Raw genomic sequence first — 27,771 nt, forward strand, 5'->3', positions numbered from 1 at the left:
CCTATAGGTGTTTTTCCCTCCATCCCAAGTCTTTGCACACTCATGTGTGTGTGCATGCATGTGTGTACTCTCAGTGGCCTCAGTCCCTTCAAAACGGTGCCTTTGCTGGTCCTATGTGGCTGAGTGGCTAGAGTGCCACCTCCATGTCATAGGCCCCTCTGTGAAGGGACACTTCGTCATCACCTCCTGGTAGCTTTAATTTGCTTTCTTTGGGTCACAAGTAAGGTTGAGTATCTTTTAAAACAGAAGGCATTTCCCAAGTGTGACCTTTTAACTGCCTGGCCATCCAGAGCTGGTGTGACATGTGCCAGGAAGGAGGGTGGGACGCCCATTTAACTTGCAAACCCAGGGCAGGGAGGCTGGCATTCTATGATACTGCAGTCTCCATACCTGGGAGGCCTAAAACCTCACAGTGGGGCACAAAGGTCACTTGCCAGGGGCAACCCCAGTTGGTGAGTAGCCTAGTCGGGACTTTTTTAAAAATTAAGGTGAAATTTACATAACAATTACCATTTGCAGTGAACAATTCAGTAGCATTTGGTACATTCACAATGTTGTGCAGCCACCCCCTTGATAAAGACTGATTGGAACTTTAAGCAAACATAATCAGTCTGAGGCTCTATGGGAGAAGCCACGGCTTATGGAAGTGCAGTACTTGTACTCTACGCAATCATGAGAACCCTGCAGGCTACAGCCCTACAGGAAGAACTCTGTGTTAAAAATAAAGCTCCGTGGTTCTAACTTTGCCTTCTCTTACGTTCTCTTATGTTCCTTATATAAACACTCCTCAAGTCTTGACACACAAAGTGTGAACTTGGCTTGCCATACCCACATGCACTAGGTTGCAACCCTTCCCCCCCCCAAAACCTTTGGTGATGAAACACCTAATCGATATTATTTTTTAGTTGACAACCTCTAGTTCCAGAGTATTTCCATCACCCTCAAAGAAGACCCCATTCCCATGAGCAGTCGCTCCCTGTTCCCCCTCCCCCATGTCCCAGTTTCCCTGGAGACGAAAACGCAGGTGGTCTAACTCCCAATACGTGGCTATACCACCGTGAGGGTCGAGAGACACTTTGGTTCAATGAGACCGCGCCAATAACTCAAGTTCAAGAAGGGAGACGGAGACGAACATAAAGCAAATCACACAGGGTTTATTTACCAGTTCCCAATGGCTCTCGGCACCAGCAGGCCACCCGGAGGATCCGCTGAAACACACACGAGGTCTGGGGGTGCGGCCCGACGGCGCCGGTCACTGCAGCCCTCTGGAAGCTCCCGCAGAGAGATGGGGGCAGAGCAAGGCAGGGGCAGCTTTCCCGGAGCTGGGGACGAAGCCTGGGGAGGGCAGACAAGCATCCAAGGGTGTGGCCGAAAAGCCCCTGCTTTTAACAGTCCAGTTGAAGGTGTGGTGCGTCTTCAGTGTGTCTCATCAGGGTCCTACAGAGCGCGGGCTACAAAGTGTTAATCTTATCGTGGCACGCAGGCCTCACAGTCACACTCAGTCACACAAAATGGAGTTACTTATTTCAAACCTAATACACACATCAAACTTATATTCCTGACGCTAATACACACACAAATCTATTTCTATAACAGTCCACCTGGTGATTCCCGCGGATTTAGTCCAAGGGAATCAGACTAAAAAGGTTTCTCCTTCCAGGGAACAAGAGCAAAAATCATCGTAAGAAAGAGATAAAGCAAAAAGAAACAAGCAAAACCAAGAGCAATTTCCTTAATCGGAGTCCAAGTATTTTGTAAAGAAGACAGTCCATGTTGAATGAGGGTCACGGGGTTCAGCGCGTTCCAGTTGGGAGCCCAAGGTACGATTCTCCCAAGTGAGAGGAGGGTGTCCCCGAGATGGCAGGCGGTGTGTAGCTTCCTAACGTCCCCCTTGGTCGCGATGGTCCCAGCATTCGGTACGGAGACGATGTGATGTAGTTCGTCTATTGGCTTCTTGAGTTGTTGAAGCGCCTTCTTAGTGAGACCCTCAAGTTGTGCTAACTTAGTAAAAGATTCGTTAAGGGTGGGCAGGGCGGTGTAATGCTTGGTAGTTAGAGTAGGGACAAGGGGCATAGAAGGGTGCCAAAAGATAGTTGAAGATTCTGTATAAGTAGTGTAATGTGTGACATTATTTCTAGAAATGTTCATAGCATTAGTAAGGAGAGAGCAATTATTTATGCCTTGAATGTTGACATCCAAGAAAGTCTTATGGTCAAAGTAGGAAAAGTTAGAGAAACAAATTACCCAATTATGTCTTCCTAAAGAGTAGAAAGTGGTCTAGGCTGATGTGGGATTAAAGTAACGGGAAAAGAGTCTGCATCAAGTGCATTATGAGCAATATAGACAGTGGGCGAGAATTCAATAATTTTTTGAAGAAGTAGGGATCAATGAACAAAAGATCGCCTACAGGTAAGACATAATCTTCCCCTATTTTGGTAGGGATGTCAATAGTGGCGTAGGCTAGGAGATTTTCTCCGCCAATAGTTGTTAGAATAGATATTTCGCAGTCTGCTATGTCACAACCAACACGTTTAGAGAAGTCAACTCTTGCAGGAGCATCGCTCCATAAGAGATTAAATCAGGAACCTAACTGCATTAGATTAAGCATGTCTCTGTGGGCCTGAGGCAAATGGTCTTGAATTTTTATGCATTGCCATTTGAGTTGATACATTTGGAATCTAATATTGAGGTCCTCTAGGTCCATGTGAAGCTTTTGGACAGCCTCATTCTGTTGTTTAGTGGCTTCAGATAATAATCTGATTTGTTGTTGGGTCTGTGCAGCTAGTGCGTAGGCCGAATCGAAAGGAGACTAACCTCATCATTTTTGCCTGTTCGGTGGCCGTTTCTGACATGAAGACATTTAAGACACCTGTCAGTTTGTTGGTCTTAATAGAATTAGCTATAGATACAGTTAGGGAGAGAGATGCCATTGCAAATGAGGCTGCATCGAGTTGTAGGAGTCTCCTAACATGAGAAGGAAGACGTCGGGGAAAGGGTGGTAATTGTAAGTTAAGTTGCTGTGCAGTGCATGCAGGTATAAGCGAGGTGACGAGAAAGTCGGAAGGTGAAAAGTACAGAGTGGTGCGCTGAACTTGTGCTTTGTAAATAATTCGAATTGGATTATCAGAGTGGGTCATGACAGGAGGTGGTGTTAAAGTGGCAGGTGCAGGCTTAATAATACCATATGACTAGATGGAAGGAAAAGGTAAGGTCCTTAAACAGATGGTGCTGTTATAACATCCTCTATAGATAATGCAGGGGTCCAGAGGTGTCTTGGTGAAGCATTGATCTCTCGGGTTTGGTACATGGAAGAAGTCAGAATTGGGTAATACTGTGTGGTTAGTAATAGGCGAGTGATGGTGTAGGAAGGCTTTTGTCCATCCTCCTTCGAGGTACATTATCATGTATGATTGATAACCTGGTGATAAACTTCCTGCCATTCTAAAGGTGTTGTGAGTGTTAATCTTCTCACCAAAGGTAGAAAACCAAGAGGTTGGTTTCATTCCATAAGAGACATTGTAAGTGAGATTAATCCTAGGGTCTAATACCTGAGAACAAAGATCCCAATGAGTTTTGTCTAAAGGGAATGGTGTTGGTCGGGTAACATTCTCAGGAAGCTTGTACCATTTCTGCAGAGTGTGAGGTGCTGCACTAGTAAGAGTGCCCCGAGTATAATCAAATTTTACTGATATATTCCTATGCTTTGTGATGGGAAAAGGGCCATAAGAGTAAGGATGCTATCTAAAGGGTGCAGCTTTAGTGTTAATGGAATGTACTGGAATAATACCATATGGTAGGTTAGGATGAATTATCATGAATTTGTGAATGGAACAGTCATGGTATGTCTGACTCTCCTTTGTTAAATTGATACTAGAGGTGTTACTTCTGAATAAAAATATAGGAAATGTTGTTTGTTGAAATTGGATAGACGAAAATTGGAGTGTGATATTGCCAATAAGTGAGGAATTTAGATTATCAGGTTCTTCCCTTATTAAGATACGAGTAGACTGAAGCCAATTGTGTAAGGTTGTGTCTATTTTTGATGTAAATGTCATTGTACTTGTCGTGATGTTAGAGCAGTCCTGTGGTGGGTATTCAAGAGCTTTTATAGGTGTTTTTATGCCGGTAATCATAATACTTACAGTTGTTTGTATAATATTTCCTTCGCCTCGGCATAAGTGAGTACTATTTAGCATGCCCCTCTGTTTCGGTAAGTTCCATGTGTTTTGAGTAAATCCTAGAGCCGATGGCGTTCTGAGCTTAGGTGCTAATGTGATTGTTTTTTGATAGGTGTGTTTCTGTAAGAGTTCCTTTATCGGTTTTGGTAGGAAAGAAGGGTCTCTACAATAAATTTCCTTTTCTATGAATGTAAAGCTTTGATCGAAAGGGTCGGTATCATTGGATGGAAAAGAGTTATTCACTATGCCGGCCACAAAACAGATCTGATAGATGGGACCAAATCGAGGTGCTTCCCCTAATTTGGGTCCTATGGTGAAATCATCATAAGTGACAGGGGAAATTAGGTCAGTCAGCACTTGGGGTATATGTCTGAAAATTATTGTCCTTCTCTAGGTATTCTTTGGGTGTGATTGCCTCATCCAATGGTGTCCTCATATGAGAGGCAAATGCAGCGCCTTCAGAGGCGCCCATAGTGCACTCGATTCCAGTGCAAAAATTGTCAAAGGTTGGAAAATGTGGAAACTCTGTAAGGTAATATTGATAATATGTTATGTCACCTTCTTTTACTGTATGATTAATAGGATGTTCTTCAGGGAAGCCTTCTGGTAATGTGGGATTCGAAATTGGTGGTGAGAAAAAGGGTTTGGGATTCATGAAAGCTGGGGTGGTTGGTGAGGTTTCAGGAGCAGTGGCCTCTGCGGTTGAGGATGTTTCTGTTGTTTCTGTTGAGGCGGCTAGAGTGGAACAGTGTTGTTCTCATCATCACAGTCATTATACTCATAGTCCTCTGTACCTGTGTCATCTAGTTCTCCCGTGTTCCAAAGCCTCATTCGGTGTTCCAGGAAGGGCACTACATTAAAAGTTGCTCTTTGTGTACAAGTATTGTTTTCTTCAGCGCTATAAGGGTCTATGGGCTGTATAGGCGTTACGATGGATCCTCCCCATTGTAAAAGGGTATCATTAGAGACGTGGTAAGTTATTCCCTGTGGTTCCCGAGGTTGAGTGTCAACAATTGATACAGATCTAGTACGTAATGCATCCTGAAACCATTGAAGTTGCACACAGTCTTTAAGTCGTGTGTGATGATATGCTCTTAGAGTAGTCTGATCTTCATTTAAAGCTTGTAGCTGACAATACTTCTGTGTATAACTTGGACATAGTTTATATGTAGCAGTGTAATATAGAGAAGTGTTGAAATCAAAGTGTCCTATAGTTAGAGGAAAAAGAGTATTGTTAGTGAAGATATAAGGAGGGTGAAAGATGTAATGTTGTGGAGGCTGTTCTAAGGTAATGTTATGGAGAGGTGGTTCCACAGTCATAGCTGCTGCTATAGTATTTGGTTTTATAGTAGTAGTAGTAGTAGAAGTTTCAGAAGAAGTTTCAAAAGAAGTAGCTGTAGTAGGAGAAATAGTTGTACCATTGGGGATTTCAGAGAGTATTACAAAAGTTAGAGTTATGTAAATGATTCCTCTTCCTCTATCGTTTGCATAAGTTCCTCCGATTCTTTTTCTCGTTGGGTAATAGCTGGGCGGAAGTGCCATTCTGGGGTTAATTCGGGAGCTCCTAGGCTTCCTAAACAAAGTTGAGTAAGAAATTCTGTTGGTGTGGACAATGGGAGTATCTGAGGTGGATTTCTATCTTCTGCATAAATTGCTTGTTCGGCTATTGTTATATAATCTTTCAGCATAGAAATCCAATCAATTGCAGCCCGACCTGGTAAATATTCAGAAAGGCTTTGACTACCATCAAGGGTTCCTTGAACTATTTCTATAACTCCCCATCCCTGGCAACCACTAATCTAGCTTTCTATCTCTACCAATTTGACTGTTCTGGACATTTCATATAAATGGAATCATACAACATGTGGCCTTGTTTCTACATATGTGTGTTATTATTATTATTGATTTTTAGAGAAAGGAAGGGAGAGAGGAGAAAGATACATTGATGTGAGACCAAAACATCAATCAGCTGCCTCCTGCATGCATTGAGCCCACAACCTGGGCATGTGCCCTGACCCAGAACTGAACTGGCAACCTTTTGGTGCACAGGACGATGCCCAACCAACTGAGCCACACCGGCCAGGGCAACAGGTGGCCTCTTGTGTCTAGCTTCTCTCTCTCCCCCTCAGCATGTTTTTGAAGTTCACCCACGTTGTAGCATGTGTCAGTGCTTCATCCCTCTTTCTGGCTGAGTAATATTCCACTGTGTGTTTGAGCCACGTTTCATTCATCCTTCATCAGCTGATGGACACTTGGGTTGTTTCTACCTTTGGTGATCATGACTAGTGCTGCTATGAACATCTGTGTGTAAGGGTTGGTGTGAATACCTGTTTGGGATTATTTTGGGTGGATACATAGGACTGTAATTGCTGAGTCATATGATAATAGTCCAGATTTGAACGGGGGGGGGGGGGGGGGGGGGTTGGTGTCAGAATTTGTCCTGGGATCTTTGGACCACTCTGGGGGTGGGGGAGGGGAGATCTCCTTTCCTCCATCCCTGACAAGGCAAGTCTCAGTTTCTTGGGGCCAGCAGGGCTGGTTGTGTACAGAACTCACTTCCTCCACCCTGAATGAAGGATTAGGGTGGTGCACATTTAGGGGACACCATAGGAGAGGGCCTGTCTGGCGTGGGGAGACAGGCAGGGCCACTCCCTCAACTCCCTCCTGGGCCCCATAAAGTAGGAGAGGGCTCTGAATTTAAACCATGGAGACGGAGAATGGGCCTCCATGGACTGGTGTTCAAGCTTTTATTGCAGCAAATTAGTACCAGCAGGAAAGTTCTATGTGATGCAGCCAAATCTCACGTGTCTCCCTTCTTCCCGCATTGTAGGTCAGGCATTTAGTCTTTGCTGAGCGTGCTCCCCAGATCTCTCCCAACTAGTGGGGCCAGGGTTCAATTCCTTCAGTTCCTCTGTTTCACCTCCGGGGAAACTAAGGCATAGCCAGGAACTGCTCCCCTCCCCCAGAGGACACACAGATGGAGGAGGAGGTGGGGGTGACTTGAACCATCGCCTGGGGCCCTGTGGGCCCAGATTTCCTGACCCCAACGCGCCAAGACCAGAAACTTCTAGACTCCGACAGACACAGCACAGGGTCGGGGGGAGGGAGTTCGAATCTTCACCAGCCCCAACCCCAAGAAGCTTCAAATCGGACTTGTAATTCCGGGATCTTTCCGAATGCTAGACCGTGGCCTCTGATGTCTGGGCTCTCAGTTTTTAGGGTTAGCAACTTTCCAACCCCCTGCAGAGACCTGAAGAACCGCTGGGTCCAAGCTGCCTCCGACCCCCTTTCGCTCCTTCCCTGGCCCAACGCGCGTCGGGCGGGCGCTGGGCGAGGCCCCGTGCCCGCCGCCGGGAGGGCGCCGCCGGGAGCTCGCCGCCGGCCCGGCTCGGCTCGCGGAGGACCGGGGCCGCCGAGGCCGGGCAGGTCAGAAGCGGACGGGCTCTGCAGGGAGCCGGGCGGGCGAGGGGAAGGGGCGGGGCCGGGGAGGGAAGAAGGAGGGGTCGGCCGGGGCCGCGGGACCCGGAGGTCAGGAAACTCGGCCCAGCTCGGGGGGCGGGGGCGGGGGCGGGGGCGGGGGCGGGGGCGGCGGGGAGGCAGGAAGGCGCGCCCGCGGGGACCCGAGCTCAGCGCGTGTGAAACTTTTCGTACGGGTCGCCAGCCAAGAGGAGCAGGAGTCGGAAACTGGACCGTGTCTGGGGGTGAGTGTTGGGGTTTCCCGAGGACCTGGGGGTCCCGGTGGTGGAAGGGAGGAAGTGGGGGCTCTAGGGAAACTCGGGCAGATGCCTGGAATCGGTCTCCGCGCGCATTTACCGTGAACCTGCGGGGGTATCCTGGAGCCCACCCCCTTACCCCGTCTCAAACGCCATCGCCCTCACTCGTCCCTAATAGTAACCCCGGCTTTTCCAAGGCTGACTCAGGCCTGGCTGGGAAGGAAGTCTCCCCCATGCTTGGCGGTGGGGGGAGACCGAGGCCCCCTGGGACTCTGGCACCTCTGTCCTCACCCTGCCCTCCTCCCAGGATAGGGCAGGATCAGGAGTGGAGGGCTCTCTGTATGCTCTGGCCATTACTATTACTGTTGTCTCCTTGAAATTGTTAAGGGCACCGATTGGGAGGGTCTGGGCAGGAATAGCACCTGGGGCCTCACCTGGGGCTTATTACTGTTGCTTGAAGGAACTGCTGCTGAGCTTCAGCCTCTTCCATTGCCTCCCCCCGCTGCCAGGCCCTGGGCCACATTTAGACCTGAGGATGCCAGTTGCCAGTTCACTGCTTCCCCTGGGGTTCAGATCCTTGCTCAGCCAGTGCCTAGCTGTGGAGCTTGAGCAGGTTGCTCTTGGCCTCTAGACCTATGCCTCTGAGAGAGGACAATCACCCAGCTCCCATGAGGATGCACAAGGTGTTCAGCAGGCAGAAGCTTTGATGATTAGGGTACTACTGGGGGACCTCCAGTGAGTGACTTTAGGTCTCTGAGCCTCACTTTCCCTAGGATGTCAAGTGAGGGTGTGGATGAAAGTGGTGAAGGTGAAAATAATAAATAAGCCATACAGCTATTAAGTGGCATCTTATCTTAAGGGGCTCAAGAGATGCTCTGCTCCAGGCCAGAGCTTGGGGAATTCAGATAAGCCAGCTTGGCTCCAGGAGGTAAGATGCCACTGGGTGCCCATGGAACTTCAGCCATCACCATAACTATATGAATAATAACTATTATTAGTATTATTACAATCATCATTAAGTTCCCAACCAGTTTTGCCTCTGGATTAGACTTTTTTCTCATGGCCACTTTTCAGATGGGGAAACCGAGGATCCCCCACCCCACCCAGGCCAGGGCCTCTTGTCCAGATCTGGGATTTGGGGCTCAGGGAAAGCTGGTCAGATTTGGAGCTAGCCCTGGGGCCATCACTTCCTCCCCAGCTGCTGCCACATCTGTCGGGGCTGAGGTGTGGCCTCCGTGTCAAGGAGCTAGGCTCCCACCTGGCCTATGAGTGGCTGATGTTTACCAAGCCCCGCCTAACACCTGTTCCTTTTCCCTTATCCCGAGGGTGTGGTGACCCTAAGGGTGTGGAGAAACCAAGAAGGGGCTCAGATTCTCTGCTCCAGGTGAGAATTTCAAGGAATCCAGATAAGCCAGCTTGGCCCCAGGAGATAAATGCCACTGGGTGACTTCCTGCCACTGCCTCTGAGGCCCAGGTTGGAGCAGTGACATGCCCCACTCTCACCTCCCTGTAAACCAGGGAGGATGCCCATTGTCATCCCCCCTGTTGGGAGTCTGGCTGGGCTTGATTGCCCCCCCCCCATAATGGGGAGCTCACTACCAACATTGCAAACTAAAGGAAGTCCCACCAGGCAGTGGTTAAAGACAGGGATTGGGTTCCCACTTGACCTTCCTTGAATGAGTTTTTTGACTTCTCTGGCCTCAGTTTCCCTATCCATAAAAACAAGGCTACCTTGGCCTTACCTTTCAGTGTAGATATGGAGTATAGATGAGCACATGGTGGAGAGGCCACATGCAGGACCTGGTGTGTTAACTCTAATCCTGATTATGCTGCTCATTGTGTTCTCATTTGTGACATTGATCTCTGCATGACAAAAAATGTGAAGATTGCTGGGCTCTAAGCACAGGCCTAGAGGAGGGTCCTGACCAACCTGGATGTGTAGGGGTCCTTCAGGAGGTTCCCACAGAAAGGAACCATGAAGCTTCAGTTTCCCCAACTAGGAAATAAGCCCAGCGATGCCCTTTGAGCTCAGTTGGGACAGGGCTGGCATTTAATGAGAAGCTTCAGTCCAGCCTCAGATTTCTTCTTGGACTCCTTCCAGCTTCTGTGGTAGGGGAGGACCAGCTCATCCAGTGAGCCAATACGTTAAACCCTGGGACTAAAAACATCAGATATGAAAGTCTAAAGGGCACCTGCCACCCTTCTTCCACATCCAGGTGTTCATTAGTGTGACTATCAGGTGTATGTTTGCATAAATCCACCTGTACACACGGTTTTACTAAAGCAGAGTGCAGAACACACCTTTCTAGGGAATTATCTTTACTGGGGGTTTTTCTTCTTTTTCTGTTTACAAAAGCCACTCATGCTCCCTGTAAATAGGGGACCAACCATCACTACTACAAGGCCAAGCCATCACTACTACAAAACGGTGAGGGATCACCCTCAGATTCAGCAGGTCAGGGTCCAAATCCCACGAACACTCCTCAGTCTCGGTTGGCTGTGTGACTGACCTCTGGTAGGTGGGTGCCCTCTCTGTGCCCAGCTCACCCACCCACCTGGGAACTGGAACCTAGGGCCCCCCTGGATGGCCCAGTGAGAACCACAGGGACTCATCCACAGGCAAGGGTTTAAACCCCCTCCTGCAAGTACCCTGATTCCCATTCATGAGTCTCCAGAAAATTGTCTTGTTCCCCACCTCTCTGCCCCCATTAGCACATCAGCTCCCCGAGCACTGGGGTTTCTCTGTCAAGTTGTCTGTGTGCCCAGAACCTAGACCAGGACATGGCACAGACCCAAATGCTCAGAGCAGTCATTAGTGTACAAGTCATAATGGCGGCTGCTGATATTAATATTGTCATTGTTGGCACTTCATAAATGAATGACTTATAGAAAGGACCACTGCTTGGTCCTCCAGCCTTTCCCAGGACGTAGATCATTATGCATACAAATAGGGTTCTTCCAGATGCTTCTGTCACCCCCACCCTTCAATTCTCCGTTTGACAGCCTAGGAATGTTCCACATCCCCATCCAAATCCCAGGGGACAGTTGGTGAAAGTGCAGGAGCAATGATGACCGCACTGACAGGGGTAACCATGAGTTTGCAGCTGATACCATCCAACTTTGCAGGCAAGGATGCCAAAGTCCAGGGGTCCCAGGATGGCCAATAGCCAGGTCAAGATGTCCTTCCCCAGGGGACACCATGGCTGCTTCAAGGGCATCAGCCGTCTCAGTCCTCCTAGCTGCTGGACAAGGGGGGAACAAGCTGTTGTTTTCCTGATTTGGAAGCTGGAGGCACTCAGGCCTGTGGCCCCTGGAGCTGGATGGAGCTAGGGTGGAGATGAGGGTGGGCGTGTGTCTGATGGGCCTGGAGGGGGATCCAAGACTCACCTTTTCCAAGCCTCAGTTTCCTCATTTGGAAATTGAGAGTGTCTTGTGTGAAGTGTCTTGTGCAGAATCACCTTGAGGCCTCCAAGTCAACTATTAATTGTTGCTTTACAACTATGTCATGTATTGTAAATACTGGGTGCCTCCTGCATACTTGGTGGGTCATTAATATTCAGCACTTCACTAACGATCAGCACTTGCTCATTAAACACATCACGAATATCTCAGTGTCGTGAATATGGGGGTCGTTAGCACATTAGGAATATTTAGAGTGGGGAATATTCAGTGTCTCTTGTTCCTGCCCCCTGAATCCAATGCATTCTCCGAGGACCCCACCCCCATGCACCCTATGCCCCCCAGTGGCTGCTGTCACCTTCAGTGGAGTTAGGCTGAAGTGAAGCACATGGAAATGGCTAACATGTGGGTCATCATTAGTATTTTTCCCTCTGGCAAAAAACACCAGTGAGCATCAAGTGGGGACACAGCTTTTGGACAAGATGCCAGACCCCACCTCTGGGGCTCCAGGCTGGTTGGGGAGATGGACAGGAGAGAAGTGAGTAGATTTGTCCAACAGTGGTGAGAGCCGCAGAAAGAAGCAAAGCCAGAGTGTGGTGTACTAGCTGGGAGGTTGAGCCCCTCTAAGGAGGTTGTTGCGGAACCGGAGAGGTTCACCTTATGGAAAGACCAAGCGGCACTCGGAGGCTCGGGGTTCAGGAGGTTTATTTTACGCCGGCGGGCCCAGAGGAGTCCAACTCCAACGTCTGAGCCCAGAGCACAGTCGGGCAAGAAGTTATATACACACATGCTTCCCCCTGCGTGGCAGCTATACCTTGCTTAGGGCGGGGAAAAAGTCCTTTCTGGTTTGGCACGCGCGGGAACATCGCAGGAAAGTGGTGGTGGTGGGGGGGGGGGACAACTGTCATTTTAGACTGAGTTTTCCCTTATCATTCCCCCCTTTGATGCCCTGGGGGTGGCAAGCCTCAGAGGGTATCATTAAAGTTATTTAGCAGCCAATACCCTCGTAAAGCTAGGACCTTGGCTATGGTTAGGCGGGAGACTGAATTTTCTTTTTCTTTTTTTTCTTTTTTAACTTTTTATAATTTTTATTTTTGTTTAAAGTGTTACAAATGTCCCTTTTTCTCCCCAATGACCCATTCCCCCCCCCCCGTTCCTTCCCCCTCCCCAGTCACTCTCCCCACCATTGTCCGTGTCCTTGGGTTGTGCATATGTGCACATAAATTCTTTGGTTACTCTCTCCCCCTCCACCCCCCGGCCCCCCTCCATCCCTCTGACCTTTGGTCAGTCTCAAGAATGCAGACTGGAGCAGCCACTATGGAAAACAGTATGGAGGTTCCTCAAAAAATTAAAAATGGAGCTGCTGTTTGACCCAGTGATTCCGCTCCTAGGAATGTATCCTAAGAATCCTGAAACATTCATCAGAAAGGATTTATGCACCCCTATGTTCATAGCGGCACAGTTTACAATAGCTAAGATCTGGAAACAGCCCAAGTGCCCATCAGTAGATGAGTGGATTAAAAAGCTGTGGGACATTTACACCATGGAATACTATGTAGCTGTAAAAAAGAAGAAGCTCGTACCCTTTGGGACAGTATGGATGGTCCTGGAGAATATTATGCTAAGTGAAATAAGCCAGGCAGCAAAAGAAAAATATCACATGATCTAGGTTATACATGGAATCTAAAGAACTTAATAAATTGACGAGCAGAATAGATTCAATGACATGGAAGCATAGGGGAGACTGAATTTTCAATGAACCTCATTAGTAGGTTGAGGAGGCAAGGACCTATTGTGACAACGAGGGCAATGGTGATGAGTGGCCCCGCAAGCGGTGTAACCGGGAGGATCATTACCCTTGTCCCCACCATCCCCGGCAGTTTCTTGCTCCCTCGGTTGTTTGACTCTCTCCCTGAGTTCCTTTACTTTGGTAACTATTCCTGACTGGCTCGCGAAGTAGCAGCATTCCTCTCCTAAGAAAATGCATGATGCCAGGGTGCAGTAAATAGTAAACGCTACAACTCTAGCAGGTAAAGTCCACTCAGGAGGGGCTGTCGCAGTAAGTCCAAGTCCAAGGATCAGGGTGATGAACGCAGCTGCAACCAGGAACCAGAGGTCTCCTGTGCTCAGCAGGTAGCTGCCCGCCTTAGCCGGATCTTGAGGGGGTCACCTGGGTCCGGGCTGGCTCTCCAGTCATCCGAGCACTCCTCCTCAGGAATGTCGTGGGCTTTCTTGACTCTGGAACGATGGACCCAGGGGTGATACCTGTAACTTTTAGAGCAGTGGTTAAAACTACAGTGTGGGGTCCTGTCCAATGTGGCCTGAGGGGTTCCTTTTTCCAGTCCTTGACCCATACTAGGTCTCCAGCCCGGAATGGATGGACTGGGGTCCCTAGAGGGATGGGGGCCCTTTCAACTGTGTACTGCTGTAGTTCTGACAGGCTAGTTCCCAGGGCCTGGAGTTGTTCTGTCAGGCTCTGGTCCCCCACTTGATGTAGGTCTCCCGGGATGCTTCCTAAACTTGGGGGAGGCCTTCCATATACTAACTCAAAGGGGGAAAAGCCTAACTTTCCAGGGATGCAACGGGTACGTAGCAGGGCCAAGGGCAGTAGATCTACCCAGGAGAGACTGGTTTCTTGGCTGTATTTGGTTAATGTTTCCTTAAGGGTACGGTTCATGTGCTCTACTTGCCCTGTGCTCTGAGGTCGATATGCTGTGTGGAGTTTCCATGATACGCCGAGGGCCTTCGACAGGGTCTGGATGATTTCAGCTATGAAGGCTGGTCCGTTGTCACTGTGGGTGCTCAGCGGTAGGCCGAACCTAGGGATGACCTCCCGTAGGAGGGCCTTCGTGACTTCTCTGCTTCTTTCAGTCCCAGTGGGAAATGCTTCGGCCCATCCTAAGCATGTGCAAACTAAAACCAGGAGATACTTGTAACCGCAATTGGGCAGGACCTCTGTGAAATCTATCTCTAGGTCCTCAAAAAGCGTTTCCTGTTCTCTGGACCCCAGGAGAGGGCCAAGGCATGGAATGCACGTTGTTCCTGGCACAGGTGGCTCACCGTTCCCCTACTGCTTGGCACAGCGCCTGCAGGTGGCTGATGTAATACTGTTTTTTCAGAAGGGTTTCCAGGGCAGTTTTTCCAAGATGAGTGAGCTGATGGTACTCGGATACCAGGTGAGGCCCGAGGGTTACCAGGACTGTGATGCGGCCATTCGGTAGTCACCACCAGCCCTGCACTATGAGGGTACCCCCTTCTTCCTTGGCCCATTTAGTCTCCTTAGGGGTGTACTTAGGCTGGCGAGAATCTTTTACTGGGGCAAGGACTGGAGTTGGGTTTGGATGGGACGATTCCTGCTGCGCAACTGCTTTCGCTGCCTTGTCTGCTAAGCGTTTTCCCTTCGCAATGAGGTCAGTTCCTTTCTGGTGTCCTTTCCAGTGGAGAATGGCGACTTCCCTTGGGAGCCAAACAGCTTCTAGTAGTTTTAAGATTTCTGCTTTATTCTTAATAGTTTTTCCCGCTGTTGTGAGGAGGCCTCTTTCCTCTTAGATGGCCCCATGTATGTGGACCATGGCAAATGCGTAGTGGGAGTAGTGTAGATGTCAACCCGCCTGCCCTTGCCAAGGGCTAGGGCCTGGATCAGAGCTTGCAGTTCAGCCCTCTGTGCTGACCACCCAGCGGGCAAGGCCTTTGCTTCTAAGACCTCTTCAGATGTGGTTACTGCATACCCTGCCTTGCGGACGCCTTCCTGGAGATAGCTGCTGCCATCACAAAACAGTGTTAGGTCCGGGTTTTGGATGGCCTGGTCCCGCAGGTCCGGGTGACTCGCACAGACCTCATCAGTTCCCTCCATGCAGTCATGATCCGGTTCACCTTCCTCTGTGAGGCGGAAGGTGGCCGGGTTTAACGTGCGCACAATCTCCAGGGTGATGCGGGGGTTCTCGCAGAGCAAACCCTGATATTGAACTAGGTGGGAATTTGAGAGGAACCTGTGCCCTGGGATGTTCATGAGTGACACAACCGGGTGTGGTACTTTGACATTCAGTTCCTGTCCGAGGATGAGTTTGTCAGCTTCCTTGAGGAGACGGTAGCTGCTAGGTACGGAGACAGGGGGGCCATCCAGCGGCCACTGAGTCCAGTTTCTTAGACAGGTATGCAATGGGCCTTTGCCACGGACCGACAGGCTGTGTGAGTGCCCCAGAGCTACCTTGTCCTTTTCGTGGATGAACAGGTTGAATGTTTCTCAGTGTCAGGCAATCCCAGTGCAGGGGCTTGTCCGAGGGCTGATTCAGTGCTCCGGATGCCTCCTCTGCCTCCTCTGTCCAACACAGAGGACTCCCATCGGGACCGGCTAAGGCAGCATAAAGCAGTCTCACTGTTGCCGAGAAGCCCGGAATCCAGATCCGGCAAAACCCCCAGCCCCTAGGAACTCTCGAAGGCTTCTCTTCGTCTGAGGTCACGGCAGCGAGGTGATCACCTTCTTTCTCTCGGGTCCTAGGGCCCGGCGGCCCTGTGAAAGGAGGAACCCGAGGTACCAGACTTGGCGTTGGCAGATCTGGGCCTTCTTCCATGAGACGTGACACCCAGCTTCTGACAGTGATTTGAGGAGGGCCTGCATTCCTGCCATGCAATTTTCCTTGGTTTCGCTGGCGAGGAGTAGGCCATCCATGTACTGGATAAGGGTGCATTGGACAGCCTCTCGCGGGTAAGCGGCTAAGTCAGTGGCTAGAGCCTCTCTGAACAGGGTGGGTGAGTTCTTAAAACCCTGTGGTCACCGGGTCCAGGTCAGTTGCACCTGTCTTCCTGGGTCTGGGTCTGTCCATTCAGAGGCAAATAAGGGCTGGCTCTGGGGTGCGAGCCAAAGACAGAAGAAGGCATCCTTTAGGTCTAGGCAGGTGAACCATGAGGTGGTGTCAGGGACCTGGCTGAGGAGGGTGTATGGGTTTGGAACCACTGGATGCAAGGAGACAGTTACTTTGTTGATGGCCCGGAGGTCCTGCACTGGCCGGTATCCACCCCCGGGTTTCTTGACAGGCAGCAGGGAAATGTTCCGAGCCTATTCGCATTAGACCAGGATATCAGAGTCCCTGAGCTTGACTAGGTGGTCTCAGATACCCAAGGGTGCCTCTCAGGAGATGGGATACTTACTGCCTTTGCCTCTGTGGACAAGCGCCAGGTGTTAGCTCAACTACCACTGGGGCCCGATTGAGGGCGAGTCCAGGAGAGTTATCTTCAGCCCAGACGAGAGGAAATTCCGCCTGGAACCTGGGGGAGTTTTCACTCCATTCCAGTATGCTGAACAGCCTCCACTCTTCCTCTCTTGGGGTGACAACCGCCATAATGAGGGGTGCAAAGTCTTTGCTACTGGGGTGTAGCTGCAGGGTGGTAGCCCTTCCTGGTCCAAAGGTGATCTGGGCCCCTAGCTTAGAGAGGAGGTCTGGGCCTAGGAGAGGGGTGGGGCATTCAGGCATGTGCAGGAACTCAGGCCGCACCCGATGGCCCCCGAGTTCACACAGCGAGCTTGGCAGAAGGATTTCTGGACAGCCCGGTCCCTGGTCGCTCCAAGTATTGTGGCTGTCCTCCTCCCTGGGGGGCCACAGGCATAGTGACTACCAAGTGTTCTGCTCTGGTGTTTACCATAAAAGTCACATTTTGGCCCCCAACATCCATCCTGACCATGGGCTTGTGGAAGCCGAGGAATATCGAGGCCGGTCCCCTTCAGTCAGAGCCTGTGCTGGCTAACCCAACAAGGTTGCCTTATTGTGGCTCCCCTTGATATTTGCTAGGTTTCCAAGGTTTTCCTTTATTGGGACACTCATTTTTCCAGTGCCCAGTCTCCTTGCAATAGACACACTGATCTGCCGCCAGTGGGGTCCGTCGATTTCCCCCCTTTGGCCTGCGAGTCTTCTTTTGCCCTCTTGACCCCTCCTCTCTGAGGGCTGCTGCTAGGAGGCTGACTTTCTTCTTGGTCTCCCGCAAAAACTCAAGGGATCTGTTTTCCTTCAGGCTGAGCAACGAAGACCTTAGCCTCTCCCTGCCTATTGGTGCAGAACTGTACCCAAGAGGGGAGAGTCTGCGCTATTTCTAACCAGGAATCTATATAAGGAAACTGGTCTGGGTGGCCGGGATTTTCCGGTGACAACTTGCCAGACCCAGCGGATTGTGGGGACATCCAAGGTTCCCCCCCAAGAGCCAACCGACCCCGAAGGTGGTTCATTCAAGTTCGCACAAAGTGCGAAGAGTGCTAGGAGTCATTTTGATGCCATAGTCCCCGAAAAATCCCTTCTCAAAGTTTTTCAGCATACAGTCTAGCACGGTGGGCTTTCCCTGACGTCCTCCCATGTTCCCGTGTATGGTATCGGATACAGACAAAGGGGGGGGATCCCCAGAGGGGCCTTTCAGATGCCCGTCCATCCGCTGCCTCAGGGCAACTTGGATCCGCCTTGACTAAGGTGCACCCGTATAATCCCCGGGCCCGGTCAGCGAAGCTGAGTCACCGTTATGTCCTTATGGCCGACTATGGATACGGATTGGGGCCCACGGCTAGTGCCGTGGGATCACAGACACATTCACTCGCATTCACACTCTCAGTCATTCAGAGGTTATGACATTCCCTCCCTGGTTAACCCTACCTGGGGACCACTAGTGGTCCTTGGGAGGTGATGGGGCTCCCCTTCCACCCCTTCGGGCAGGCCTGACTTGGTTGGGGCCCCGGGGCCTTACCGTGTCCGATGCCCTGGTCCTGGTCCTGTCCCGCCTCGCCGCCTCAAGTCCGGCAGGAACCGCGGTGCTGGGCCGCGGTGCGGGGCCGAGTGGAGGCAGCCGGATCGGTGACTGCCAAATCAGGGCAGGGGCGCCTTCTCCCCTGCGACTCCTCCTTGTCGTCTGCTGCCCCGCGCTCCCACCCAAACTGGTGGCTGCGAGGGGCCAGCGCGTTTGGGCTTCCTGGTCAGAGAACCAAAATGTTGCGGAACCGGAGACGTTCACCTTATGGAAAGACCAAGCGGCACTCGGAGGCTCGGGGTTCAGGAGGTTTATTTTACGCTGGGGGGCCCAGAGGAGTCCAACTCCAAAGTCTGAGCCCAGAGCACAGTCGGGCAAGGAGTTATATACACACATGCTTCCCCCTGCGTGGCAGCTCTACCTTGCTTAGGGCGGGGGAAAGGCCCTTTCCCGTTTGGGGCTGCGGGAACATAGGATGGCAATAGGGGAAGCCCTGGGGAGGGGGCCACATGGACTCTTGGCCATTTTAGACCGAGTTTTCCCTTATCAAGGTCGCATTGGGCTGAATCTGAAGATCAAGGGCAAGAGCAGGAAGGCAGGGCTTCCCAGGTGAAAGAAATGGCAGTGCAAAAGGCTGAGCCTGGGTGGTTAAGGAACTGTGGAGAGGTTAGTATGGCTGGACCAAATGAGATGGGGCAGACGTCCCTGGTGATGGGGGAGACAGGAGTGAGGGGTGCCTAAGAGCACCCACACCTGGCAGATGTACCCCAGGAGGTTCTTGGCCAATGAAAACACATAGCTTTTTTGGTGGGTGTTGGAGGAAGTAGGTTCTATCCAGCAGGTTCTACCATTTTTTATGGTGAAATAAATCTTACCAGTACACTGAGGGCAAACAACCCAGAGCAGTATGGCCTGTTCTAGCCACACCCTTTAGTGAACAATTCCAAGTGACTCTGAGTGTCTTAGTACTCCCATGTCCTGATGAGGAAACAGGTTCCCAAGGGGAAACAACTTGCCAAGGTCAACTCAGGGCAACTCAGGGACCACACAATAAATCTGAATCTGACCTCTCTGCTCCCTGCTGACACACCCTCCATGATTCCCCCTCTCTGCCCCCAGGAGACAGTCCCACTTCTCAGCATGGCATTCAAGGTCTTTACAGGGTCTGGCCACACATCTCCTAGCCTCAGAAATCACCCCCACTCCAAATTCTACTTTTCAGCAAAATAAACTGTTTGCAGGTCCTTGAATATACCTTTCTTTTCTATGCTTTTGCATTTGCTTTTTCTTCTACCTTGGTGAACTCCTATTCGTCCTTCAAAGCCTCAGCTTCAATATCCTGGTACCTTCTTCTGGCCCAGCCCTGATCCCACAGGTATCTGGATTTGTCTCCCCTAAATTAGGGGCTTCCTTGTATCATTTCATCAATGTTATTATTTAGTGTTTGTCCCCCTTGAGAGTGTGGGTTCCATAGTGGCAGAGACATTTAGGTACTTTGTGCCTGTTCACCATTGTGTCCCCAGCTACCAGGAGGTGGCATATAGACACACAATAAATATTTACTTCAATGAATGAGTGTATAAATTCATTCGGAGAGTCAGTATTTTTTCAGATGCTGTGGCAAAACAGCATTCATTCCTGCATCATTCACTCCACACACTTTTATTGAGCACCTATTGTATAACAAGCACTGTCCTGGGAGCTGAGGATAAAACGGTGACCATGACAAGTCACATGGTGCTTATGTTCTGGTAGAGGAGATGGATAAGAAACAATACACTTAGAAAAGTTTTATTATATATTTTAGGAGGTGGAAAGTGCTGTGGAAGAAAATGGGGGATCAATGAGATGGTGTGTTCCGAGGAGGCCTCCCTGAGAAGGGGACATCTGAACAAAAACAGGAAGGAAATGAGGATGCTGTGTGCAAATCTGGGGAAAAGCATGCCAGGCAGAGGGAACGCCTGTGCAATGGTCCTGAGGCAGAACTGTGCCAACATTTTTACACAGAGTTCATTCCCCTCATTTTACATGGAGTCTCAGATAGGTCCAGCTTCTTTCTCAAGGTCTCACAGAGGGACCTGTGGGGTGGGAAATGAATCTCATTTCTGGGAGACATCTGGCTGGAGAGGCCTTGGTCAGGCGGTATGCAGAGACAGCAATGGGAACATTGGGGAGGTAGACCTGTCCCCAGCGCAGCACCAATTTGAGGCTGTAGATGGAAATAGGAAACTATTCTCCTGCTTGCCTCCCACCCCCCCGGCAATAGCTAGGTGGGGTCGCTTGGGGCAGGAGGGTCCTACCAGAACCCCCTGACTGCTCCACACTGTTCCAGGTATCAGTGGGGAGAGAGAGGAGACCTCAGACCAGCACGGACTTCCTGAGGCAAGCTGAGGTAAGTGCTGAGATTCACATATTCATTCAACTAACACTCATTGAATGACCACTTAGGCGCCTGGTGCTGAGAGCTCCCTTCACACCTGCACAGCCCTGTGAGTTGGGGGTTGTTCAGATGCCCCCTTTATAGCTGAGGAGACTGAGGTCCAGGATGTGGAAGGCACACAGCCAGGAAGTGATGGAGTCAGTAGTTAAACCCAGGAGTTATGCTCCAGAGTCTTCACTGCCCTGGGGTAAGCCAATAAGTGTTTGCTGTATGGGTAAGTTCTGTCTTGGGTCTAACCCAGCACTTTCATGATGCTCTAGAAAAATAGATCCTCAAATTTAGGGCTGAAAACAGCACAAACACCACCTTCCTAAACAAAAGGACACTGAAGGAGTCTAGGGGAGCCTGGGAAAGGGACCTAGAAGGGAGACCAAGGGCTCTGCCTAGATATGGGGAGGAAAAGCTTCTAGGAGGAGGAGATATTAGAGCTGGGGTTTTGAAGTTTGAATAAGAGTTTGCCAGAGAGAAGCTTAATGAATTTACTTTATTCATAAATTTATTCATTCAAACACTCCCTGCTTCCCCCACACGTCTGCCTCATGCTGGCTGATGCCAGGACCCCCAGTCTTGGGAAGGCAAAGCCAGACACAGACATGTGTCTGGGATCAGGACTGAGCCAGAGCAGGAGACAGGGCTAAAGGTACCAAACAGGGAACCAGTATTCTTCCTGTGGAGTCAAAGAGAGCTTCCTAGAAAATGGATTGTTTGAGATGAATTTTAAAGGAGGAGTAGGAGCTCGCCAAACAAGGTAGCTTTGTTTGATACATGTTGGGCCTGAGGGATCTGTAAGGAGCAAGGGACCACGCTCAGGCCAAAAGATCATTAAAAATACAGTAAATCCTTGATTTTGCGGACCTCTATTTAATGGACTTCGGATTTAATCGACAAAATTTCCAGTCTGTATGTCATATATGAAAATTGACACCCTGTTAATTTTAAAATGCTTTTAACCAAGATTTGCTCATAATTAAATTAACAGGTTATTTTTTTATTAATTTACTGTTATTTTTAACAAATTTTAGTGAATAGGCCATATGTTGGAAAAAACACTGTAGTAATTTCGCTGACATAAATAAATATTACGTATCTACAACTATAGTCTACATATTTAAATCCAAGAGTCACTGCTAGCAAACAGCGGTCCGGGAATGACTAGCACGTGATCGCACAGCATGTCGCAGTAATTGGTTCTGCTGTGCGCCATGTGACTTGATGTTCTTATATGTGAATTTGTTTACTCCCGGGGACTGGTGAATGCACGCATTTACTAGACCTATTCAGTATAAATTTAAAATTACTGTAATACATATATAAAACTTTTCTGTGAAGTTAAACTTTTCATACATACTTAATTTTAATTAAACAAACATGTCTACATAAGTAAAAACAGGTAAACTAACTAATTTGTCAATTTTTCAACATACGCATTCGGAAAAACTACTTTCTTATATAACAGACTTTCGGCCTTCATGGATACCCCCTCACTAGAATTAGTCCGTTAATCAAGGTTTTACTGTAGTCGAGGAGAATGGGCGATGGTCGCATCAGAATCCCAGAGCTCAGCGCTCCCTAGAGGGGCAGGTGACAGGGAAGCAGGAAGGATCTCAGCAGCTCTCAGCTGGTAAAAAGGGAGCTTTCTCTCCCTCTGGGAGGCTCCTGGGCCATCTCTGAGGCCAGGACAAAGAGGACCAGGTTGGAAATGGAGGGGCGGATTCTGGGCACACTGAGTCTCGGGGGCTCTGTCGGCATACCTGTGTCTCAGTTTTCTTTGTAAATATGGAATCCCTAGCAGGGCCTGGGCAACTGTCAGAGTCAACCTGAGTTGGGGTGCCAGAGGAGATGAGGTATAGGGGGACTAGGTGGGGGAAAATTTCAATAGTTTACTAACCTGAGCAACTGTACATTGCAGCCAAGTGTTGGGGTCCACAGGTGGCTCAGCAAAAGTGCTTGGCCCATCCGGATCGTCAGTGAGTGTTCTCCCCAGGTGCGTCCCCTTGGACCAGTCCCAAATCCGGAGACCACGATGAAGTGTTTCCGGCCCTTGAAGACAGAAGTGGTCCTGACTGTGGTCCTCTGCACCTTCACTCTCCTCTTCCTCCTCTTCAGTCTGCACATGTCACCACTTTCCTGTGGGGACCTGAAAGAGCCGCTGGGCACCCCCACGGCTCTGACCTGGGGACCTCCGCCCACCTTTCCCCCGCCCGCCCCCTGCCAGGCCAACTTTTCCGTGGCCAAGCTGCCGGACTTCGCCCAGCAGCCACAGCACGTGCGTGACTTCCTGCTGCACAAGCACTGCCGCGACTTCCAGCTGCTGCAGGACGCTCCGCTGAGCAAGTGCGCGCAGCCAGTCTTCCTGCTGCTGGTCATCAAGTCGTCGCCCAGCAATTACGAGCGCCGGGAGCTGGTGCGGCGCACTTGGGGCCGCGAGCGGATGGTGCAGGGCCTCCGGTTGCGCCTTCTCTTCCTGGTGGGCACGGTCCCAGAACCGAACGAGGCTCGCAAGGTCAACCAGCTGCTGGCGCTGGAGGCCAGGGTTTATGGTGACATCCTGCAGTGGGACTTCCATGACTCCTTCTTCAACCTCACGCTCAAGCAGGTAGGCTGGCGGGAAGTCACCTGATCAGGCCACCTGTCCTTCCTTCCCAGTTCACCACCATCTCCTCTCGGGGCCCAAGGGGACCAGCAGACCCCTACCCCCACCTTACCCCCTCTACTGTCTTCATGGCATCTGAAGTTCATTTCCTCGAGGGGAGGCAGGGAGAAGGTGCAGGCTGGCCAGAGACCACAAGCCTGGCTATAGAGACCTGATGACCCAGGTTGAAATTCAGGCTCCGTGCTGCCCTTAATGATGGTTCACCTCTCTGTGCCTCAGTTTCCTCATCAGGGAAATTGGGATATTAATTGGACTCACCCACCTCTGAGGGCTGCTGTAAGGATTACATCAGCCCTGATATTAGCCCTGAGATAATAGGCACCTGGACCAGTGCCAGGCTCTCAAATAATATTGGCAATGGGGTGGGGGGAGGCAGGTACTGGACAGAACACATCTCGTTTATTTGGTTTGGTTCTGTCTCCCCAGGAGGCCCAGTCTGTGCAGTGGGTACTCAATAAAGACTTTTTTTCTCATCCAAGGATATTTTTTCCATTGCTTTTCAGAGAGAGTGGAAGGGAGAGAGAGAAACATCGATGTGAAAGAGACACATCGATTGATTGCCTCCCGCACATGCCCCAACTGGGGCCAGGGATTGAACCTGCAACCAAGGTACGTGCCCTTGGCCAGAATCGAACCTGGGACCCTTCAGTCCCCAGGCCAATGCTCTAACCACTGAGTCAAACTGGCCAGGGCAAGACTTACTTTTTTTTTTTTTTTTTTTAATCCTCACCCGAGGACAAGCTTAGAGAAAGAGAGAGAGATACATTGATCAGTTACCTTCCATACGCTCCCCAACTGGGGATCAAACCCACAACCCAGGTATGTGCCCTGACCGGGAATCGAACCAGCAACCTTTTTGTACACGGGATGACGTTCTACCAACTGAACCACTCTGGCCAGGCAATAAAGATGTTTTTGATGGACAAGAACCCATGACAGGTAGAGAGAATCCACATGCAGAGGAGGAATTGGAGGCTCCAAGGATCAACCCAGGTTGGGGGCTTGGGGTGGAGCAAGCTGAGTAAGACCCAGTTCAGGTTCCTGCTCCTAGTAGGTACAGGCAGGTCTAGGTTCAAGACCTCAAGGGGCTACTTCTGTGTTATGTGATCTTGCTCAAGGCACTGTCTCTGGACACCTCCATTTCCTCATCTGTAAATGGGATTGAAGACCACACCTGCCTCCTGTGCTTGCATTAGGGATTCAAAGCAGGGTAAGCCCTGAGGATAGTACCTGGCAGGCAGCAAATGTTATTATGAAGGAAACTAAAGCTAAAGCAAGCAGGGGGCCAGGACCCTTCAACATGCCATAGTCTTAACACAAAACACCAAAGGACATGGTAAACATTAACTTAACAAACATGAATCTAGCCCCTGGGAGGCATTGAGCCCAAAGTGGGTGCTGGGAACATGGCACGGGTAGGAGACACAGCCCCCACCCAGGGGGAGCCTAGAGTCTGGTAGGGGAGGTAGATGTTCAATGACAACCACACAAGTAATTATATAACAGCAGCACTCAGCCAGGCAGAGGCTGAAGGAATAGCAATAAACGTAAATGTGACAGTTTTCTTGGCGCTTTACAGAACATCTCTCTGGATCCCCAGCAATCCTTTAGGCAGGCCCTGAGATGAGGCCTGAATGGAAAGTTGGAAACTGAGGCACAGAGAGGAGCAGTTGGTTGCTGAGGTCACGTCACAGGGTGGGAGGCCTTGAACCCAGGCTATATTGACCGGGGACACATCTTCACCAGGGCTCGATGGGCTGGGGCAGCCAACAGGGACCTGAGGCTGACTGTCCCAGCCCTTAAGCCCATATGCCCTGTCCACCCACCTGCAGGTGCTCTTCCTACGGTGGCAGGAGACTCGGTGCACCAAAGCCAGCTTCATACTCAACGGAGACGATGATGTCTTTGCACACACAGACAACATGGTCTCCTACCTGCAGGGCCACAACCCTGACCACCACCTCTTTGTGGGGCAACTGATCCAATACGTGGGCCCCATCCGGACCCCCGGAAGCAAATATTATGTGCCAAAGATAGTGACAGAGGATGAGCACTACCCACCCTACTGTGGAGGTGGTGGCTTCCTGCTGTCCCGCTTCACGGCTGCTGCCCTGCGCAGGGCTGCCCCCACTCTAGAGCTCTTCCCCATCGATGATGTCTTCCTGGGCATGTGCCTGAAGCAGGAGGGCCTGAAGCCCGCCTCACACAGTGGTATCCGCACTCCCGGCATTTGGCTCCCCTCACCACGTTTGTCCTCCTTTGATCCCTGCTTCTACCGCGAGCTGCTGCTGGTGCACCGCTTCTTGCCGTATGAGATGTGGCTCATGTGGGATGCACTGAGCCGGCCCAACCTCATCTGTGGCAAGCGAATGCAGATCTTCTGAGGTGGTGTCAGGGCCCCTAGCCTCTAGGCTCCTGTCTGCACCCCCACAGGAAAGGGGAACATTTTCCTCTCAAGAAGCTGAGACTTTTGACCTCCTAGGGCATAGGCGGGTGCCAGGGAGGGTTTGATGAGTGAATAGTTTTTTGTTGTTTATTTTTTCAATATGTTTTTATTGACTTTAGAGAAAGAAGAAGGGAGCGGGAGAGAGAAATATCGATGAGAGAGAAACATCTATTGGCTGCCTCCTGTGTGCCCCTCACCAGGGACTGAGCCCGCAACCTGGCATGTACCCTGACCAGGAATCGAGCCAGCCACCTCTTGGTGCCTGGGACGATTCTCAACTAACTGAGCCACACCAGCCAGGGCTGATGAGTGAATAGTTTTGTGGTAAATTCCTACACATCCTTCAAAACTCACCCAGTACTGCTTAGACCATGTTCGTCATCCTTCCTAGACTCTCAACTGGAAGGACCATCTCTTTCTGTAGCAGCAGCACTTCTGCCAGGGTTCCAGCTGCTGCTGCTACTTCCATCCTATTTGAGTCAAAGTCCCACATCCCAGCCCCGACCTTGATCATGTGCTGAACCCTAAATAGTGGCCAGCCTCTCCTTGGTAGTGAATCTGCAGTGGTTTAATCGTGGGTGAGTTCTGGCCGTGGTTCAAAGCCAATTGGGAATTCCTGGGTTCACATGCAGCTGAAGGGAGGGAGAAGCATTCTTTCAGCCAGGGAAAGGGGTTCAGATACTGGGTCTTGGACCCCTCAGATGGTAGGAGGAGCCAGAGAGGCCATGAATGGGACCAACCCTCCCTGCCTGTAGTATCAAGTGCTGTAGTGATGGAAATATTGAGCAGAGGAGGGAGGCAGATGTCTCTCTGAGGCTATGAAGACTCAGTATCCTGGAGTACCTGGCAGGACCCAGCCCCCACACCTGGGCTCCCCAAGAACTCAGGGAACAGTATTGGGACCAGAGGGGTCTTCACTAGGCCCAAGGCCAGCACAAATACCCCAGTGCCCAGAGAAGGAGGAGGTTCAGGTCCTTGAGTGGCTCTGAGCTCTTGGAACACAGGACTGACCCCTCATCCCAGGGGTCTAATTAGGGAGATCTAAGCAAATTGGTGAACCCCAACCTTGCTGGCTTTGGACAAGTGTCTGGGACTTGGGCCTCACAGGCATTGGGGTGGTGGCCGGGCACCTCAGGCAGCAGAGTACGGGTCCTCAGAAAATAAAATGTTTGGCAAAGACCTGGAGGTCCTTTTTTTTTTTTTAAAAAAAAGTTATTTACAAGTTTTGACTCAGACCAATCTACATCATTTGTAAAAGTCTCATTTCCAGTAGAAAATATACAGACAGAGTGGAGCTGCAGGAGTCTTGATCATGCCAATCTGACTTTACCCCATCCCTGCTCACACACTCACCATGGCTCCCAATTGCTCTAAGTTTATATCCCCCTAAGACTGATTCTCACTGCCAGCTTGATGATAGGCTCAGGAGAGAGAGGCAGGGGGGTGACTCTGCTCCTGTCTGCATAGGACACTGGGCCCACCTCAGCTTCCTGCTTCTGGCAAGGCCCCTTCCCAATCCCACCCAACTTCCTCTCCTCCCTGGCTCACCGCCTCCCACTAGGACTGTGGCTCTACTGTCCTCTATCCTGCCTTCTCTCCCTTCTTTAAGTATTTATTGTGCACCTACTGTGTGTTGCACACTTTGCCCAGTATTCTTTCTGCCAGCCTCATGTGAAGGGTCAGCAGATACAGACCCACCTTATAGCAAGGAGATTATATCATATGATTCCCATCTCAGGATGAAGGGAGGATACAAGTGAGAAGAATGACCAGAGTTAAATCAATAAATATCCACTGTGATTCACTTGGATATTCATGTGTGTGTGTGCGTACCATTAAATGGGCATTACATGACATTAAGGTCCTCCCAGGATTTGAATCCTGCACCTGGCCTTTCCCTCCTTGTCTGGTCTTGGCAAGCAGCCATCCCCTATTCCTTAGTTTCCCCACTTTGTACTGTGACCCAGGCTCATCCTTTTTTCCTGAGAAAATCCAAAAAGTTGCTTTGAATTCTGCAGAAGTTTTATTTACTGTTGGGGAGATGGCAAGATGGGGTGTCAAATGCCGAGAGGGTGGTGCCTGGAGCTCCTCGGATATGAAGACATTTGATCCTCAGTGTCTCACATCTTTGTAAAGTCAAGGATCCTCCAAGCCAGGGTGGAGACTGTTTTTCCCCCCAGTTGGTCCCACAGAAGACAAGTGATCTAGGGTAGGTGGTG

At 50.4% G+C, this 27,771-nt stretch overlaps 1 protein-coding gene across 6 annotated transcripts; it reads left to right on the forward strand.

Annotated features, from left to right (window-relative positions):
• The first annotated feature begins 7,585 nt into the window (after positions 1 to 7,585).
• B3GNT3 (UDP-GlcNAc:betaGal beta-1,3-N-acetylglucosaminyltransferase 3) lies at positions 7,586 to 27,361 on the forward strand. 6 transcript variants are annotated; one of them, XM_081136059.1, is made up of 4 exons: positions 7,586 to 7,604; positions 20,346 to 20,405; positions 22,438 to 23,049; positions 24,939 to 27,361. In XM_081136059.1, exons 3-4 carry the CDS (start codon positions 22,477 to 22,479, stop codon positions 25,488 to 25,490), a joined length of 1,125 nt encoding a protein of 374 aa, XP_080992185.1. In that variant the 5' UTR covers positions 7,586 to 7,604; positions 20,346 to 20,405; positions 22,438 to 22,476; the 3' UTR covers positions 25,491 to 27,361. The 6 variants fall into 6 exon arrangements, with proteins under 6 accessions (XP_080992185.1, XP_080992187.1, XP_080992182.1 ...); XM_081136061.1 differs by having other exon boundaries at positions 22,363 to 23,049; positions 24,939 to 27,355; XM_081136056.1 differs by lacking the exon at positions 7,586 to 7,604 and adding an exon at positions 7,760 to 7,879 and having other exon boundaries at positions 22,363 to 23,049.
• The last annotated feature ends 410 nt before the right edge of the window (positions 27,362 to 27,771 follow it).

The sequence above is a fragment of the Miniopterus schreibersii genome, assembly GCF_964146895.1.
Source record: "Miniopterus schreibersii genome assembly, chromosome: 4".
In the NCBI taxonomy this organism is placed as follows: Eukaryota; Metazoa; Chordata; class Mammalia; order Chiroptera; family Miniopteridae; genus Miniopterus; species Miniopterus schreibersii.

What these genes read in the sequence shown, in the direction of transcription:
- B3GNT3 (XM_081136059.1), top strand. Translation starts at nt 22,477, where the DNA reads ATGAAGTGTTTCCGGCCCTTGAAGACAGAAGTGGTCCTGACTGTGGTC. An exon ending in TCAACCTCACGCTCAAGCAG is followed by an intron (nt 23,050 to 24,938) that starts GTAGGCTGGCGG and finishes ACCCACCTGCAG; the next exon opens with GTGCTCTTCCTACGGTGGCA.